We start from the raw sequence: 17,243 nt of genomic DNA on the forward strand, positions 1-17,243 counted from the left end.
AGTACTCGAACTAACAAGGATATATTATATTGTTGTTTCTAATAAAAATTTGAACTGTAGCTCAGGAATGATAACGGCAACGAAATATCTGATTTAACCAAACTATTGTACGAACGGATTATTATAAAACTAGCCGAGAAAGGCAGAGTTTAACTACAGATCTGTAATACCTACTGTACTGTACTGTACTGTTCGATCGGATATGAAAAAGTTAAATGACTAAACGTAAGTGATTCTTATATAATACTTAAATATCTACATGCTTATATAACCTAACCTATAACTATTACTGTAACAATTATATTATCTATACTGTATTATTATTGATCGAAAATGTATCTACAGGAATATTATAATCTCCCTATTGCTACATCATTTGTTTTATTGCTGCTCTGTGGCTGGAGATTATACTCTCGGAAAATCATTTCGTTGTTCGATTGCGAGCAACAATTATTATTATTATTATTATTATTATTATTATTATTATTATTATTATTATTATTATTATTATTATTATTATTATTATTATCATTATTATTATTATCATTATTATTATTATTATTATTTTTATTATTATTATTATTATTATTATTATTATTATTATCATTATTATTATTATTATTATTATTATTATTATTATTATTATTATTATTATTATTATTATTATTATTATTATTATTATTATTATTATTATTATTATTATTATTATTATTATTATTATTGTTATTATTATTATTATTGTTATTATTATTATTATTATTATTACTACACAATGTGTACGAAATAGAACAAAGCACGCCTTGTTCGTTTTGTGTTTTCTTCTTCTTTCGGTGTTTTACATATTGTCACTCTATATTTGAAAACTCTTCGCCCTGTAACTGAGGAACCGGAAGTCGGATCCGGATGAAATTTCACAGTATTTTTAAAGACAGTATGAACTTTAATTCAAATCAAGATTTGTGAAAATCGGTTCAAGCATCGCAGAGAAATCGAAGTGAATTTAGTTTTAGGAGTTTTTCTTCTCCTCTTTCGGTGCTCTCGGAACAGGAAAAGAGGGGACCAGTAGTGAAGAATTAAGTTTTCATGCCCACAAACTAACAATCTTTGTCAACTAGAAGAATTTATCGGACAGTTTTATGGGATTTGTACCTGTTTTTAACCATCGTTTGTGGAAAAATACTAATAAAATTGGTAATTTTCCACTTATCACGCGTTAGTTCCAAAACCGGAGGTCGGATCCTGATAAAATTTTCCACAAATTTTTAGGATATTATAAGACCTAGTTTGCAAAAATCGGTTGAGTGGTTCCAGGGATAATTGAGTGTAAACTTTTTCTCTAATTTTCACATATTATCATATAACTCCGGAACTAGAAGTCAAATTCAAATGCAATTCGATAGCAAGCTATGGGACCATAATACCTTTTATTTGAATATTAGTTTGTGAAAATCGGTTCAGCCATCTCTGAAAAAAGTGAGTGCATAATTTTTTCACTTTTTTGGTACATATCATCCTATATCTCCGGAACCGGATGTCGGATCGGAATGAAATTCAATACCAGGCTATGGGACTATGAGACCTTTCATTTAAATCTTTGTTTGTGAAAATCGGTTCAGCCATCTCTGAGAAAAGTGAGTGCATATTTTTGTTACATACACTCGGTTAAAAAGTCGATTTTCACAGTGATTGCATAGCCTTTCTATATGAGAAAGGCAAAAATAGTACGCTATTGAAATACTGAAACGACGTTGCCATACATGTTTAAGTTAAATGTTTTCGAATCGATTGGTTGTCAAATTATATCAGTCCATCCACAAATGATTGAGTTATTACCGTTCAAAATTATGACAAAAAAAATACGCGGCTATTTTTGGAATTTTTAACTGACACCCGGCCCCGTATAGTGAAGAGTAAGGCTTTTTTTAATGTTAAAACATCATTTCTGCGATTTATTTTATGAAGTAATCGTTTTTATATAGCAAATTCAAATATACGTCGGTGTAGAAGCACTTGCGAAAACGTTTTAAAAAACATGATTTGCGGTATCCACTGTAACTCAGCGCAAAATGAACAGAAGTCAAAAAACACAACCAACATAGTTCAAATCTCACGTTAACAACATCATCAAGAATGTTTCCAAAAAGTACGGTGTATTATGCCGCCTAAAAATGATTTAATGACCAGTAGTAAAATTCCCCTGTATAAATCAATAATCTCTCCTCACATTGACTTCTGCTCATCGATTCTGTTCCTTGCTAACAACACGCAAATATTTAGAGTCCACCGATTGTAAAATAAGGTCATGCGATTGATTTTGAAATCTAATAGATATATTTCCTCTAATATTCTATTGAATGCATTACAATGGCTTCCAGTGAAACAGAGAGTAAATTATTTAACAATGGTGTTCATTTTCAAAATCTTAAAAGGAATGCTGCCTCGATATTTTTTGTCGAGAATACGACTTACTTTCCTATGGTGTGCCTTTTCAAAATTTACCCTCTGAGAGAGTGATAAGTTTTTGATCGTGAATATTTCTGGTTGTATCTAACGAATAAACATAATTTTTGCTACATGCCATCGGAAATATGATCACAATTTTATGATAAAATATTCAGTTGTATGACATAATCTCAAATAATTCAAAATTAAACTTTTCTGAAATGTTTGGTATAAACGAGTATCAAAGAGGATAATTCATAAGGCGCGTTTGCCTTTCTCGTATTTTTAAAGCTCATAGCTCAATGATCTGTGAAAGGATTTATACAATATAACTACCAATAGAATCGAAATTTTTCTACCTAAACGTGTATAGCAAAAGCATTGAAGTATTTAAATAGTACACTATTGAAAAACCTGTCTCATTTGACCCATGTCAACACCAGCCAATCAGAACGCGTTCTGAGGAGAACAAAATATCTGCTACTGTACAACAAATCGTTCGAGAAAATGTTCCAAACAGTTTTTAATATCGTAGTGAGTTTCACAATTTGGTCCTTCTGAAAGGCAGAAATGAATCCCGTACAGCATCCGTATACTTTCTTTCAATGAAATGCAAATCCGAAATGAAATAATCGAAATTAAAATTCTATATGCTCTATTTTTATTGCCGTTAGGACCGCCCATTAGTGAAAACGCTACAAACGAAATCAGGTAAAAACAAACCTCTCAACAAAAATTGGATCAGTTTGGATTCTATCGCCACTGCCAGCAGATTTATTTTGTGTCGTTTGCAAAGCTAGTTTCGCTTCCGACAAGAGCGATTACGTCACAGCTGGCAGGCGTTTGTATTGGTAAAAAGCAACGGTGGAAAGCATTACACAAAATCAGCCGTTCTAATGGCTCTGAAAGTTTTCTAAAGAACTATTAGGATTTCTTCTTCACAAATCTATGGGGAAATATCCTCAGTTTAGTGCAAATCTAGAACAGTTTGGTTAGATTTGTGCAATTTTCGTTGTGTGAAATTCACAGTAATCGAGATCAAGTGCAGCCTTTTTACCTTTCTCATATAGAAAGGTTATGCAATCACTGTGAAAACCGACTTTTGAATCGAGGCCCGGAGGGCCGAGTGTCATTTCCCATTCGACTCAGTTCGTCGAGTACGCAAAATGTCTGTGTGTGTATGTATGTGTGTGTATGTGTGTATGTAACGTTTGTTGCACTAACTTTTCTCGGAGATGCTTGAACCGATTTTCACAAACTTAGATTCAAATGAAAGGTCTTGTGGTCCCATAGAAAATTCCTGAACACTATTTGGATCCGACTTCCGGTTCCGGAATTATGGGGTAAAATGTACAAAAAATTGTGAAAATAGGTGCACTAACTTTTCTCATAGATGGCGCGCGCGATTTTCACAAACTTAGGTTCAAATGAAAGTTCCTGTGGTCCCATGCGTAATTCCTGAATTTCATGCGAATCCGACTTCCGGATTCGGAAATATAGGGTAAAGTGGGTTAAACATTGTATACCATAACTTAAAAAGGGGAAAAACCTTAAAAAATTCTAAATCACCCTAAAACCTTTTCCAATTGATAGTTTTTATCAGTAGGCGGTCAAACAAACCGATTTAGGTTATTCATTTAAGAATCTAAGAAAATTATTTTGAAGAATACCACAGTATTATATATGATAGTATAATTTATATGAGAAAGGCATCATTACACCACTAGGTTGATTAAAACATCGTGTTGATTATGGTTTTTGTGTTTGCGAAAAATGTGGAAAAGGGGAATGCTTGCATAATTCATACAATTGATCAACTAATTGATATTCGGAAGGAACATGCCAGTTGTTTTCGTATTCACGACATCCAGTTATGTCTCTGACATTACCCACCCGCCTTTTTGATCGGATTGAAAGAGGAAGTGACTTGAATAGGTACAATACTAGAAATGCGTCTGATGCGAAAACACCAAACTTTTGTCGTAAATACGACTTACTTTACTATGGGATGCCTTTTTAAAATTAGCCATATGGAAGAACGGGCAGTACTTAATAATGAATACCTCGACTTGTAATAACGGCAGCAAGATAATTCTTTCACCATTTCATCAAAAATATAATCAGGAATTTAGGATAATTTTTTGAACATTGTGAGATAACCACAAACAACTCAAAAATTAAGTTTTCTAAAACATTGAAAACAACGCGGAAAATTCTCTACTTTTGCTTGCCTTTTTCGCGCAAGGACGACGATTTAGAGGTAGTCAGTCTTCATATGAATGCGTATAAAAGGGGAACCGTGGTCGAAAATCGATCATTTCTTCTTGTGCGTTGGATGGAATTACACGTCGTGGGAATTATTTAATCAACCAGCAGCGACGGAGAGTGCACCTTCTGCGTGGTTAAAACCTCAAACGCTCAGGTCGCAATTCTGATTCGCTTTCCGGTCGTCGAGAGAGTGATGTCATCAACCAGCAGCGACGGAGAGTGCACCTTCCAACTGAATTCTGAGTCTTTTTTAAGTTCTGAATTCAGTTCTTGAGCTCAGGTCCAGTTTCTAATTCCAGAATTCTTCAAATCGATTCTTTTTAGAACCATAATAATACTCCCAAAGAATTATGCAAAATTTTACTTCACTGTACTCTACACGACCCATTTTTAAACCAGTTGCAGTTTGTAGAGCTTCCTGCTGATTTGCTATTTGAAATGCATAGCACCGACTCAGAAGCCATTCATTTCGAATTTGGCTGTCGTTGTCATCGTGTTGATTATGGACAACAGGTCAGCCCAAAGGGCAAATGACTCTAGTCTAGGTAAGTCTGGGTAATTTTAAGGTAATCCAACCTAGTTTTGCCTAATCTTGTTTGAAGTGTATCTGTCATTCGAGCTCGCAAACAGAGATGCCATTTATACAGATTTATCTGTATTATACAGATTTTTACATGCTCATACAGAACAGACATCCAAGCTAGTACAAACTTTCCCAAAATTTTAGTTAAGTAGAGAATACAGATAATTCAGATTTTTTATAACGGGTGATTTTTTAAGAGCTTGAGAACTTTTTTAAACAATAAAACGCATAAAATTTGCAAAATCTCATCGGTTCTTTATTTTAAACGTTAGACTGGTACATGACATTTACTTTTTGAAGATAATTTCATTTAAATGTTGACCGCGGCTGCGTCTTAGGTGGTCCATTCGGAAAGTCCAATTTTGGGCAACTTTTTCGAGCATTTCGGCCGGAATAGCCCGAATTTCTTCGGAAATGTTGTCTTCCAAAACTGGAATAGTTACTGGCTTATTTCTGTAGACTTTAGACTTGACGTAGCCCCACAAAAAATAGTCTAAAGGCGTCAAATCGCATGATCTTGGTGGCCAACTTACCGGTCCATTTCTTGAGATGAATTGTTCTCCGAAGTTTTCCCTCAAAATGGCCATAGAATCGCGAGCTGTGTGGCATGTAGCGCCATCTTGTTGAAACCACATGTCAACCAAGTTCAGTTCTTCCATTTTTGGCAACAAAAAGTTTGTTAGCATCGAACGATAGCGATCGCCATTCACTGTAACGTTGCGTCCAACAGCATCTTTGAAAAAATACGGTCCAATGATTCCACCAGCGTACAAACCACACCAAACAGTGCATTTTTCGGGATGCATGGGCAGTTCTTGAACGGCTTCTGGTTGCTCTTCACTCCAAATGCGGCAATTTTGCTTATTTACGTAGCCATTCAACCAGAAATGAGCCTCATCGCTGAACAAAATTTGTCGATAAAAAAGCGAACTTTCCGAATGGACCACCTAAGACGCAGCCGCGGTCAACATTTAAATGAAATTATCTTCAAAAAGTAAATGTCATGTACCAATCTAACGTTTAAAATAAAGAACCGATGAGATTTTGCAAATTTTATGCGTTTTATTGTTTAAAAAAGTTCTCAAGCTCTTAAAAAATCATCCTGTACAAAGCAATACAGATTTTCTATGAAAATATCTGGCATCTCTGCTCGTCAAAAAGTGTATTACAAGTAAACAAAGAGTTGACCTGCATCAGACCCTGTCAGCTTTGAGCGTAATCTATCTTCAGTTCAGCAACGCCTTCGTACGGTATCTCATTCAATATATCATGTCAATTGTATAGGTTCGCAGTGCTGCTAATTTGGCGCGCACGAATTTGATATTTTCTTTCTCTACTTCTATGTACGAGATTCGATGCGGACTCGCCTAAGGGCATCATGCTCACACAAAAAATGTTGCCAATGATTTGTTTGGTAAATGTGAGAGCTGGATATCTTGTTAATATGATGTCTTTGCCTGCGTTGAGCAGTTGCAAAAAGAAATAAAAAACAGAAAAGAAACAAATACTATGTTGACAGCTTCTTATGTCAAATAATGTTTTTCCAGATCTCGGCTAAACTTTTTTAATCCCATCCTAATCCAGCGAGATCCCTGCTAAACCTTTTTACTCCCGGTAAAACTTGTTTGAGTTCAGACAAAGTTTAGAGTGATTTGCCCCTTGGGTAAGCCAGGAAATAGATGACGGAAGTCGATGGTATCCATCGGAATTTGAACTCAACCAACCACCAATATTTTATCATAAAGAACTATACTGGTTATTTCGTAATATTTGTGTGTCAGAATGTTTAATGTAACTAATCTGTACTGTAGTTTAGGTGTATCGTTTCAAATTCTAGTAGTGTAAAAGGGTAAAACGATATTCAGAAGTATAAAGAGTGTCAGTCCGCGTATTCGCGACATCCAGTTTTTCTCTCTGACATTACTCACCTGTACTTTTTCTATCAGCCAGTTTGCAAAACTCGATATTGTACAAAGGGATTAGTTTTTTTATTTCGATGCCAGGACGAATCAAGCGGGCTGCAACATAGACGGAGTTAAAAAAATTGTGTATTTCACACATAAAATCTGTTTTGTGATTAGATCTTTAATGAATTAGTGCAATTTGATTTTTTCGAAAATTATGTAAAATGACGAAAATTGTATTTATTTTATTTTTGTTTTTTGCCTTTCGCATATAGAAAGGCTATGCAATCACTGTGAAAATCGACTTTTCAACCGAGGCCCGGAGGGCCGAATGTTATATACCATTCGACTCAGCTCGACGAACTGAGAAAATGTATGTGTGTGTATGTGTCCGTGTGTGTATGTATCAAAAATATGCACTCACTTTTCTCAGAGATGACTGAACCGATTTTCATAAACAAAGATTCAAATGAAAGGTATCAGAGTCCCATAGCCTGCTATTGAATTTCATTCCGATCCGACATCCGGTTCCGGAGATATAGGATGATATGTACCAAAAAAATGAAAAAAATATGCACTCACTTTGTTCAGAGATGGCTTAACCGATTTTCACAAACTAAGATTCAAATAAAAGGTATTATGGTCCCATAGCCTGCTTTTGAATTTCATTTGAATGTGACTTCCGGTTCCGGAGTTATATGATAATATGTGAAAATTTGAGTAAAAGTTTAAACTCAATTTTCTCTGGAACAACTCAACCGATTTTCGCAAACTAAAATTCAAATGAAAGGTCTTATAATATCCTAAAAATTCGTAGAACATTTTATCTGGATCCAACTTCCGGTTCCGGAGCTAAAGCGTGATAAGTGGAAAATTACCAATTTTATTAGCATTTTTCCACGAACAATGGTTAAAAACAGTTACAAATCCCATAAAACTGTCTGATAAATTGTTCTAGTTTGCAGAGCTTGTTAGTTTGTGGGCATGAAAACTTAATTCGGCACTACTTGTCCCCTTTTTTCCTGTTCCGAGAGCACCGAAAGTGGAGAAGAAAAACTCCTAAAACTAAATTCACTTCAAAGCTACTGTGCTACTGTGAAATTTCATCCGGATCCGACTTCCGGTTCCGCAGTTGCAGGGCGATGAGTGTCAAAGTTTTCAAATCGCCATATGGAGTGACAATATGTACGACACCGAAAGAAGAAGAAAACACAAAACGAACAAGGCGTGCTTGTTCTATTTCGTACACGTTGTGTAGTGATAATAATAATAATAATAATAATAATAATAATAATAATAATAATAATAATAATAATAATAATAATAATAATAATAATAATAATAATAATAATAATAATAATAATAATAATAATAATAATAATAATAATAATAATAATAATAATAATAATAATAATAATAATAAAAATAATCCTATTACATGTTTGATGCTGTTTAGCTTGACTTACATTTGCAGGATCGTTCCGTTTGTTAGATTTCGTTTATTTGGTTTAATCGAAATAGAGTATGAGATAGTAAGTATAGGTTTAACTACGTTCAAAACTGTTCCATTTTGTAAGTCATATTTGTTGGTAGTAAACGAACCAACTTCGGCTATTCCGTTTATCTGAATCAGATTTCGGAAGAATTGGAAATAGTGATCAAAAACTGCAAAAAGGATCTCACTCACTTTTCTTGGAGATGGCCAAATCGATTTTCACAAACTTATAGGTTCAAAGGAAAAGTCTTACAACTTCATACGGAATTCCTTAATTTGTTGTGGATACTACTTTCGGTTCCGGAACTACAGGGTAAACAGGTTTTATAGAGTTTGTGAGATTAGATCCGAACAAATTATCCTATTTCTATTCAATAAACAGTTGTTTATGCGAATTTCACGATTATATTTATGATGTAATGAGTAATATGAGAAAGGCATCATTACACCACTAGGTGGATTAAAATAGGTTTTTGTCAAGTAAGACGCATTAGGTTGTTTTGTTCTGTATGATGATGATGGATTTATAATAATTTGTTAGTTCAAAAAAATTAGTTGTCTACAAAAGTATGAGCCTCGCGCGCGCAAAACAGGTAGAGACAAACTGGAAATTGAATATGACTGGAACTGGATATGTTCTCTTTTATTTTTGAGAGCTTTAGCATTCTACGTGTCGAGTTGGAATCTTGACTTTGTAAGATTTGATTAATGATTTATTGATTATATTTCGGAAATAATCGGGATCGGAAGTTGTTGATGGAATTGGGCTTGGCTCTGCTCATCCGCAGTCTCGTTACTCCATCGTAACTGATGTTTGTAGCGATGAACTGATCCGGCGGGAAGGGCCAGGTGAATTACTGTCTGATACTGACAAAGATATCGGGTTCGATTCCTGATTTGTTCAAGGATCTTCCCGGGTAGGAAATTTTCTTGAATAACCCTGGATAGTAAATCGGAAATATTTGAATGTATAGCCTCTTAGTGGCTTAAAGTCAATGCTGTGATTTTTCACGAAAACATTCACCATTTTGTACCTGTAAAACCTCCTCAAAGTAACAAAAAACTAAAAGGAAAACGTTGGGGTTGGGTGTTTTATATGTAAAAAGTGTGAGTAAAATTTGAAAATAATGGATGAATTAGTTTTAAAATAACGATAGATACGGACTTAATGAACGTGCTTTCTAGAAAAACGCGTTTAAAGTTTGTTGTCTATAAAATCGAAATAAACAATTTATTCCTTGAGTTTAGAAAAATTTTCTTTGTGTTTTGTTATGATAAAATATTTCTAAAATTGTTTGTCAATCGAAGCAGAACTCTTAAAACTGTGCATCGAACTCTTGCCTCTTCGCCCCTCACGATGGTATGGAATTTTAAAGAACTTTACCTCGTAATTTCGGAACCGGATATCGATTCCGAATAAAATTCATCAATTCTGTATGCGACTAGAAGACTAAAATTGTGAAGACTGACTGATCCACATTCAAAATACCGTTATGAATTTTATTTTAAACAGTTTAACAACTGTTTCTCGTACTTCTGGAACCGGTATCCAGGTAACTATAAAGCCGAAGTCGGTTCGTATGGCCAGTAACTAATATGAAGTACAAATAGGATTAGTTTTGTGTGCAATTTGGAATGTTTTTAAACGTTTTTTACATCGTCACTCGTAATGACTTCCATCTCCAAGATATCTAATTGAGCATAATTTTGCATATTTTGACCACTATTTCCAGCAATTCCAGAACCGTAATCCGGGAATCTTTGCTTCATCGGTACTCGTACAAATTAAAATAGTTTTGAGACCAGTGTCGAAATTTTTGTATCGTTAGTTCACGATTTCAAACACTTTGTCCTGTAGTTCTGAAATCTGGAGTCGGATCCGATAACAACATCCGATAATAACGTCCGATAACGGGACAACAGAACCTTTTATTTGAGTTTGTGAAGTGACCCCCATATGCACATAAAAAACAGACATTGCTCAACTCAATGAACTGAGTCGATTGGTATACGACAGTAGACCAATTTTTACCAGTTTAATTTTGAAGTGATTACATCATCTTTCTATATGCGAAAGGCAATAGTCATAATAATGTGAGTGTCTGATTTTACCATAAGGCTGATATATGCCTGTTTGTTCCAAGATTGCATACAAAACATACAATTCAACAAGTAAGGATATAAAATCCGGTTATGTAAATGCCTTCACCATGTTGCATAATACTTTCGAACAGCTTTCTGTACATCAGTCAAATGCTTACATACTTTTCACGTTGTTTCATTTAATCTCCAGTTCCCTATTGCAATTGGACATGGGATACGATTCTGTGTTGGCCACCCACCCCAGCTAGCTCCATAATACGACAACGGTGCCCTCCTGCACATGGAATTGATACCAGCAGTAAGTATTTCCAAACACGTGATATAGTTCATCTCATAATAGGAAAAATGTTATGAGAATAACTCAATTGAATTTACCACAACGAATATTTATTTTGAAATAGAGACAAAAGTTATTTAGTTCGGTTCTACGACTATTTGAAACTACTAAACCATGGTTAATGGTTATTTAAACAAATTCTCTTGAGATGGTAATTGTCTCAGCTGGGAGTTACTGGTAATTTTGTGATCTACAGTTTCGTGGTAATTTCAATCAAATGAATCTAGTAGAAGACACACTTAATCTTGCCATTTAAAAAGACTCAGAATTATATATGAGTAAAAATTTCCGATGTGGATCCCCCATTTTTCACGAGGTAACCGATTTTTCAATAAGTGTTATTGTTTTGTAGTATTAATATATACGAACATGTGAAATGCGTGGAATATTTTGTCAATATTTCAATTTTTAATTAATTTATTTATTTTATTTATTTAAATGCAAATAAGAAACTCAAGGAAAAACACACGTAGATATGTGGTCATTTTTTTAAAATTTACATCTCAGTCTATTTTGTATCAATTATTAATATTATTTCATCATTTGATTGGAAATATTTCTATGTTTCGATTTGAATGTATCACGCCACGTATTTTCAATTATATTTTATTGAAGTGTTGATTAGTAAAGAGCAGTGTCCTATTTTGTCTGCAAAAAATCTCCGGCATACGCGATTTCCCTCCCATAGACGACGGTTTTGAATGAGTGAGCGAAATATCAAAGGGAAAGCATCACTCTGATTGGTCAATCGATGCAAAGGCGAAGCTGTTGGAAGCACGTGAATCGAAATAATGGGCCGTATGAATAAAACGTAGCATGCTTGAATTTCGGTAGTAAATGCTACATGTGGATCACGTTCCTGTCAAAAGCAGAGACTTTACTACACAACAACGTTCGAATATGTAGTATTTACTACAATTTTTCGGTAGGTAGCTCCACAGGTTGCTACTCGTGTGTTTGCTGATAAAGTGAAGTAGAAAAGTTAGAACCAAATCAAACGTGTTTTTCTCTGTGGACTATGTTTTTGAGAAGCTACTACAAACAAGAGACTTTACTACATTTTATTCATACGGCCCAATAGCTCCTACGCGTAGCATGGTTGTTGCTAGACAGCAAGACAAAAAGTGCCATAAAACGATTTGAAGCTTTAATTGGTATGCTCTGATCTTGTGTCATGCAAGTACGGATGAAATTAAATGTTATGTCGTTTTCCCTGAGAAATTGACAACTACACCAGGATAAGTTTTAAGTACCTAAGATTTATTTCTAATTTATATAAGATGAACTCGATTGATATTGAGAAAAAGATTATCGCTTCAACCGAAATCGCAGAATGGTAGAGAAACTTAACGCTATAAAAATAACTAGTTGCATACAAAACTTGAACACAAGCTTGACGAAAAGAAGCTTAAATATCAAAATCGCAAGTATTTACAAAGTTATAATTGCATACATTTGGGATATTTGAGTAATTTCGTCGGCTATAAAACAAATACAAATCAAGACAAACGATGTTCGGTGTTGGTTCCTAATCAAGATCAATCTAAGCAGACTCTCGTGCAATTGCGGATTAAAATTGTGACGATTGATTGAACTTTTTGACTTTAGATCATTAGAAATTTTGTTTGCCTTGTTCCACATGAATGGCTCAAACAATCCCATGGGCAATAGATTTGTTCATGATATAATTTCTTCTAAAAGTAGCTGTTCATGAGATACTTCGATATTTAAATATATTGTATTCGCTTTAAATTACCCCCGATTGCATCACATGGTCCTTTACCATGAGAAGTTTTTGGTTCATTTTGAATTTATTGAGAAAAAAATCAAATTTTTTTCAGTGTATATTTTGTTGCTGAACACATCTTTATAGTAGTATACAAATATGCTGTGCGAAACAGAGTTGCCACGTATGCAGATCAATATGTATTTTTGTCGTGATTTCTTTAGTATGGGGTGCCTTTTGATCGTGATATCTAACACATTCAATTACGACAGTAACGCTCTCTCGCAATACGAAAAAAAAAATTGATTTAGACACATCTTTATACTAGTATGGGTGTCGTCTCGAAATATGACGTGCAACCTTGTTTTGCCACATGTACAGATTAATCTGTATGTTACTTCTCCTGAACAGTACAGAATTAAATGATGCGAAATGAAAAAATTTCTTAACACCGTAATGTACCCTCTAAGAGAGAAAGAGAGAAACGGTTTTAACTTGAGTAAAAAAAACATATTGCTGAACAGCTTTCATTCCTGGATACAACTTTCATTGGAAGTGCTTGTTTTGGCGCGATCACGGTTTCTTCAGGCAAAATATCTTGCTAACCATCGCAAGAGGAAGCGACAAGTGCCTCCATCGGAACCTACTGAAGAAGAACCGAGTCTTTTGAGACAAGTGCGTCAGGAAGAAGCAGTATCCAGCGATGGCCTGGAAGCGTCGTAGTGAGCGGGATTCAAAATCCGGTTTCGACTGGAAGCCGATCTGGTATGTTTGTTAAATTTTACTATCATGTCTGGAATATTTTGTCGTGAATACGGCTTACTTTACTATGGAGCGCTTTTTCAAAATTTACCCTTTGAGAGAGAGTGATAAGTTTTTGATCGTGAATATCTCCTGTTGTATCTAATGAATCAACATAATTCTTGCGACATGCCATCCATCGGAAATATGATCACAATTTTATGATAAAATTTTCAGTTGTGTGACATAATCATAATAGTTCAAAATTAAACTTTTCTGAAATATTTGGTATAAACGAGTGTCAAAACGGATAATTCAAAAGGCGCGTTTGCCTTTCTCGTATTTTGAAAGCTCATAGCTCTGTGATCCGTAGAAGGATTTATATAATCTAACTACCAATAGAATCGAAAATTTTCAACTTGAACGTGTATTGCAACAACATTGAAGTTTTTCAATAGTACACTATTGAAAAACCTGTTTGATTTAACCCATGACAGCACCAGCCAATAAGAACGCGAGATGTCTGCATCTATACAAGAGCATCCATATAAAAGTTGAGTTGTTCATTTTTCCTACCATAATTTCGTCATCTAACACTCGATGTGGATAGACGAATAACCTACTACCACTAATTTCGATTTTGTTTTATCTTTTATTCGCAGCTTTCTATCTACCCAAACTATGGGTAAAACGCGCCATAGATCCGAGAAGGATCCAAAGGATGATAAGCGTCTGAAGCCAAGAAATGTACAGGTAAACGACCGTTTGCTGAGTAACAACCAATACGCTGATCTGCCAGTTGATGTCGAAGAGGAACTGCAGAAGAAGGAAAAAATGCCGCCTTTCTACCTGAAGGGCTTCCCACCAACTCTACGATCGAATTTCAACACACTGATCAGCAAAGGACTGCAGGCAACAATCCGTTTATGTACTTAAGGCTACAAAATAACTGTTCCGGCTTTGATCCACTACAAAGGAGTGGAATTGTACCTGAAGCAGACAAAAGCGGAATACTTTACACACGATATTACCGCCAATAAACCCGTCATGATGGAAGACGAACTAAAGCAGGCACTGTCGGAGGGTGGACTAAAGCCTTTGATAGTGTTTAAAATGAAGCGACATAACAAGGACAAAAAGTATCGAGATCAACTCTACCTGGTTTATCTGGAGAAGGACTCCATTACCATGAGCCAACTGAAAACCATAAAATCATTATTTCATATAATCATCGAATGGCAAAAGTATAAACCGGTTCATCGGGATGTCACACAGTGCACGAACTGTTTGAACTACGGCCATGGAGCGAGGAATTGCCACATGAAAAGTCGGTGCGGGAAATGTGCCGATTCACACAATACCAATGATTGCCTACTAGATGACATCGCTGTAAAATGTGTGAACTGTGATAGCGACCATCCATCTACTAGCAAATCGTGTCCCAAACGTGCTGAGTTCACAAAAATTCGACAGGCGTCCCGTAAACAATCAACGCGCAAGAATGTACCACAGAAGGATGAAATTAATTTCCCACGGCTCCCACCAAAGAGGGATATTCCAAATTTACCGCTACTTCCTCGCAGCAATCCAAAAGGTTTAGCCGCTGGATCACAAAAAGAATCTTTCTCAAAAATCCCTCCTGGATGGGGCAATAATCAACCTCAAGCAAAGGATGACTCTGTTGACTTATTCTCTGCTGAACAACTGATAGTCATTTTTAAAACAATGACAACAAAACTACAAAACTGCAGAACGCGGTTGGATCAAATCAACACCTTAGGCAAATTCATCATCGAATATGCAATATAATGAGTTGGTTGTAGTAAATTGGAATGCTTGCTCACTCAGGAGAAGAGCTAATAAAAGTCATTTTCATTGACTGAAAAATAAACGAAAATGACAAGAAATTATTGTCACTCTTAGTTTCGCTTGCAAACTATGAGAACGAAGTCCATGTCCAGTCAATGACATAAACGGGAAAGTAGTTTCAAAATTGTGTTTTTTCTTTCGTTTGCCCTTTCAGTCATTTGCAGTTTTCAGTGAAAGTCCTATAGTATTCAGTGTCGATATTCAACCAAAGCTGTGAGAATTGAAAACGACAGGAAAAGGTTTCACAATAAGTTTTAACTGTTGGTACTCGAATTTGTAGTAGTTTTGGTTTCCAAAGAAGTTCTGGGATGTAATTACTTCGATTTGTCATATTTGAGTCACTTTTTATAGCCAAACGTCACATATTTTCAATACACCGATGCAAGAATGAAAATTTCAATTCTGCTGTTGCTACCTGAAGACGTTAGTATGTTTTCGTCTTGTCATAGAGGAAAGAGTGACGTTGGCAATTATGCTCTCTCATTTTTTCGATGAGAAACTAAAAGGCTTCGTCCCTCTTCGTTTGTTCTGGTGTCGGTCATTTGCGAATGAGACAGTAAAACATTGAAAATGAAACTGCTGAAATGGTTTCTTTCATTGAGAATGTGTGACAATTTTAAGCTCTGCTCAGGAGCAAAACTGCTGAGCTATCCGACTTTCTTCAAGAGAAGAATGCCGATATTGCTATTTTAAGTGAAACTCATCTTAAACCTGAAATTTCTATTTTTATTTACAATTACAGGATTCACAGGCTCGACAGGACAACTACCAGAGGAGGGGGAGTTGCCATTGCCATTAAACGATCCATTCAGCACAGGCTTCTGTCAGCCTTTAAATTGCAACTTATAGAAGCCATCGGAATTGAGACTACAACGACGATGGGACCCATCATCATCATTGCAGCGTACTGCCCCAAACAAACCAATCTTCGAGATGGTAAGTGTGCATCATTGAAGCGAGATCTAGCTATGCTCACTCGACGACAGAACAAATTCATCATTGCTGGGCCTGAACGGACGGCATGAGCTGTGGGGAAACAAAAGACAGAATCGAAACGGATTCGTACTTGCCGAAGATTACGAAGCTGGACAGTACAACATCCTCGCTCCGGATCAACCAACGCGACTTTCCAGATCAGGAGTTCATTCCATTTTGGATATATTTATCAGCAACATCGCCATAGACAGCTCTCCGGTTGTCTTCAACGAGCTCTCTTCCGACCACTTTCCAGTAATATTGACGTTGGGATCTTCACCAGACACAGTGCCTATTCAAAGTCGGAGGAACTATTATCGCACCGATTGGGTCCAATTTCAACAAATCGCCGACCAACTTAATAATATCGATTTGCCACTAGATTACCCGATGGAAATCGATGCGGCCCTATCTTCCTTCCAGCATTCAATCACAGTCGCTCGTGATACGACGGTTCAAATCGACAGTGGCACCAAGAAACTCATCCGACTTCGAAATATCTACCGGAGGCAGTAGCATCCTAGATAAGAAGACTTCTTATAACATCTTAACTAGGATAATAAAGGAAAGGATATCTGAGCTTCGCAATAGTAACTTCCAGCAAAAGCTTCGAGAAATTCTCCCACATTCAAAGCCCTTCTGGTCCTTAATGAAGGTGCTTAAGAAAAAACCGAAGCCTATTCCTCCTCTGATGTCACCCAGGACGCAGCTGAAGGAATACCTTTAATCACACCAGTAGAGAAAGCAAATGCGCTAAGCCAGCAGTTTGTGTGTTCTCACAATTTAGGACTCAACATTGT

At 35.7% G+C, this 17,243-nt stretch overlaps 1 protein-coding gene across 13 annotated transcripts in view; it reads left to right on the forward strand.

The window, feature by feature from the left end:
• Window positions 1–17,243, forward strand: part of LOC131432674 (PDF receptor) — a 550,466-nt gene that overhangs the window by 150,158 nt on the left and 383,065 nt on the right. For 11 of the 13 annotated variants that reach the window (XR_009229938.1, XR_009229939.1, XM_058599088.1 and 8 more), the window contains one exon: window positions 10,986–11,093. The exons of the other annotated variants lie outside the window; for them this stretch is intronic. Coding sequence is in view for 9 of the 11 variants with exons in the window: in XM_058599088.1 (XP_058455071.1) it covers window positions 10,986–11,093 (108 nt within the window). In the remaining 2 variants the exon portion in view is untranslated. The remainder of the gene's footprint in view (window positions 1–10,985; window positions 11,094–17,243) is intronic. 13 annotated transcript variants of the gene reach the window in all.

The sequence above is a fragment of the Malaya genurostris genome, chromosome 2 (genome assembly GCF_030247185.1).
Source record: "Malaya genurostris strain Urasoe2022 chromosome 2, Malgen_1.1, whole genome shotgun sequence".
NCBI classification, from domain to species: domain Eukaryota; kingdom Metazoa; phylum Arthropoda; class Insecta; order Diptera; family Culicidae; genus Malaya; species Malaya genurostris.